Source organism: Sinocyclocheilus rhinocerous, unplaced genomic scaffold, assembly GCF_001515625.1.
Source record: "Sinocyclocheilus rhinocerous isolate Xijiao unplaced genomic scaffold, SAMN03320098_v1.1 scaffold468, whole genome shotgun sequence".
NCBI classification, from domain to species: domain Eukaryota; kingdom Metazoa; phylum Chordata; class Actinopteri; order Cypriniformes; family Cyprinidae; genus Sinocyclocheilus; species Sinocyclocheilus rhinocerous.
In genome coordinates this window covers 1,988,065-1,991,362 of record NW_015635305.1, presented here as the reverse complement: position 1 = coordinate 1,991,362, position 3,298 = coordinate 1,988,065, and the positions used below count along the sequence as shown (strand labels likewise).

Sequence of the window (3,298 nt, the reverse complement as noted above, 5' to 3'; positions counted from 1 at the left end):
TACTTAATCCCTTAATGTAAAAAATGGGGTAAACAGATTTGGCTTGCTGTTAAAAAAATCTCTCCTTTTTCATTTGACCTCAATTCTGTGTAGCTACTAATGCAGTTTATACTTTTAATTTAGCCTACCCGACATCCAAAAAACAAAACAAAAAAACAAATCCTGGGTAAAGTTGACTCAAATTGCCTTTGACGTGAGCTTGTCTGGAGCTGAAGGACAAAGTAGTCAATAAATGCTCATAAAAGCATTGGAATGTTTATTTTTTTATTTTTTTCAAAAGATCTCAGCAACGCTGGTGTTTAGGCTCATTTCCAATATTATGGCTCCCTCTACTGGAACGTTAAAGAATAACAAATTTAACATGTATCGTAGTAACAGTCGTCATATCTCTGAAAGGGCGGTGACTTCTGGTGCATGCGAGCAGAAATCGGGAGGAATATAGTGTACACAAACTGCTTTGAATGCCTTGTCTTTGTATCTGACTGTTTTCAATACACTGTTCCGTCGTCCTTGGAAAAAAAGTAGTAATCTCACGTTCCGAATAGCTTTTTAAAGCCGTCGGTCAGGAAAAATATGGGGAGTTGCCACACGGTAGGACCAAACGAAGCCTTGGTGGTATCAGGTAACATATCCCAACAACTGCCTTCAGTTTTTCTCAAAGCAGTCCGCTTTTCGCGTGTATTATATTCATCTGAAATGTAGCTAACGTAGAATGTGTACGTAAATCATCATGTATTTTATTCTACTGCAATTAACGCTTATTTTCTCAAGCATTTCAGTTGAGTAGTGTGTAGTCATTCGCGCTTGCCTGTTGCATTGTAGTTTGTGTTGCATGAAAGAAGACAATCCATCACGCTCGGCTCGTGTTGTTGTGCCTCCCTCATGCTCTTTTCTGTTCGATTTTGACGTGCTTATGCAATTAAATCGATTTTTCTCTTGAAATCTCCTTGGTCTTGAATATCGATTGCTTATGTAGTAGTTTAGATTAAACACACGACTTACGTATTGTGTTGTTGTTGTTTTTGACTATACATTTTATTTTTATGTGATCCTGCCACGTCCTTAGTATAAATATTTTTAAGCCACCTTTGTTTTAAGACTAACTTAACTATAACTATAACTATACTATAACACGTTTTGTCGTGAAGTGAAGTGAAGTGACATGTGGCCAAGTATGGTGACCCATACTCGGAATTAGTGCTCTGCATTTGTCCCATCCAAAGTGCACACACACAGCAGTGAACACACACACCGTGAACCCGGAGCAGTGGGCAGCCATGGTGTTGTGCCTCCCTCATGCTCTTTTCTGTTCGATTTTGACGTGCTTATGCAATTAAATCGATTTTTCTCTTGAAATCTCCTTGGTCTTGAATATCGATTGCTTATGTAGTAGTTTAGATTAAACACACGACTTACGTATTGTGTTGTTGTTGTTTTTGACTATACATTTTATTTTTATGTGATCCTGCCACGTCCTTAGTATAAATATTTTTAAGCCACCTTTGTTTGAAGACTAACGTTACTATAACACGTTTTGTCGCTGCAGAATAAAGTGGTCGTGTTTCATAGAAACGGTATCAATCAAGACCGGGGGTGCCCAATCCTGTTCCTGCAACCTTGATTAAACACAACTGAACGAACTAATCAACATCTTCAGGAGCACTTGATCATTACAGGCAGGTGTGTTTGGAACTGAACTCTGCAGGTAGGCAGATCTCCAGGAACAGGATTGGGCGCTCTAGTGATCAAGACCTTTTAGCATACCCCTGTTTATAAAAATTGGGACTTGTCTACACAGTGATTTCTTTTTGTCATTAGTTGTCTTCCTGCTACGTTCTAGAAAGGTTCCTGGGTTTCACAATTTTAGGTTACATTTATATTTTTTAAGGGGAAAATCACCACATGTGGGAAAAATAATAGCAAAATATAAAGTTTTTATTCGATTAGAAGCTGTTTTACATGAATTGAGTCTAAATCAATAGACTACATCAAAATTATTATTGTATGATTTTAATTGCTGGATACAGTCAAGAAGGTGAAGACCTCTGACTTTGAGCAATACACATTTAAGTGGGTAATGTAGGCATTCAGTATGAGCTATAGCTACTTTTAATGTTTAATATAATTTATCAAATATACCTGATAGAGCAGTGGTTCCCAACCCTGGTCCTGGAGGCACCTCAACACTGCATGTTTTGCATATCTCCTTAATCAAACACACCTAATTCAGGTCATCAGCTCATTAGTAGAGACTCTAACGGTGCGTTCCAAACGGGATATATCGCCCTCCGAAGGGCACTTCGGAGTGAAAACAATCATGTCCGCTATCCGTCTTTGTCAGTCACGTGCGTTTATTATGTGTGACGTCACCAATGCGCCATTTTGAAGGTATCCTTGCATTGAGCAGTGAACTAAAAGTGTACAGAGCCGTGCAGTAAAGACCGATGAAATCGTCATACTGGAGAAACAGATGCAAACCAAGTAGATATGGTACCGAGCATAGCCGCGGGAACGTATTTTCAACTGGGGGGGCTGAGAAATACAACGGGGGGGATAGGTTGGGGTCACGTGATGCGAAAAGACTGACACTATGATGGTGGATCCAAAGCGCAACTTTTGTTAATAAAAAAATTCATTTATTCGTTTAATAGCCTATAAGTGAGTGTTGCTGGGTTTTCATTAAAAAAATAACAATGAACCACAAACTAAGCATTCGTTTCGAAAATACCTTATTTATTTGGGTTACAACGGCTATATCCATCTTATTTATTTTGTTAATACAAGGTAGATGTTTAATATATGCGAATTTGCCATTTGTACTATTTTATGGCTGATGTGTTTTAATGAATAAGATAATAAACCACAAACTACGATCGTTTTAAGGTAGCCTAAGGGGAAATCCATAGGCTATTTATTTGTGTTAAACGCGGGTACAACATATCCTTATTTAATTTGTTAAAAAAAGTTAAAAGTTTAATATAGGTGAATTTGTCATTGTACTATTTGATTGTATAGCCTTTGTTTTTTTTCCGATTAATAATAATGAGCCATAAGCATGCATTTAAAGTAAGGGGAAAATCCAAAAACCTTACATGTATTTGTGTTACAACGCGGGTACATCAGTCTTATTCAGTGGTGTAGCAAGTCAGCCCCGGGCCCATATGCAAAAAAAAATGGTACTCTTTAATATTTGCAGCACGAAATAAACATGAATATTTGAGTGCATGTTGAAAAAAATCAGAACAACTTCATACAAACGAATGTCTCATGAATCGATCAATCAGAGTTTTAAAAAAAG

The 3,298-nt window shown here is 37.5% G+C and overlaps 1 protein-coding gene across 2 annotated transcripts in view; it reads left to right on the top strand.

Moving 5' to 3' along the window:
* The first annotated feature begins 371 nt into the window (after positions 1-371).
* Positions 372-3,298, top strand: part of LOC107746832 (flotillin-2a) — a 31,839-nt gene continuing 28,912 nt past the window's right edge. For both annotated transcript variants that reach the window (XM_016561153.1, XM_016561154.1), the window contains exon 1: positions 372-622. In XM_016561153.1, coding sequence (XP_016416639.1) covers positions 574-622 — 49 coding nt within the window. In that variant the 5' untranslated portion in view covers positions 372-573. The remainder of the gene's footprint in view (positions 623-3,298) is intronic.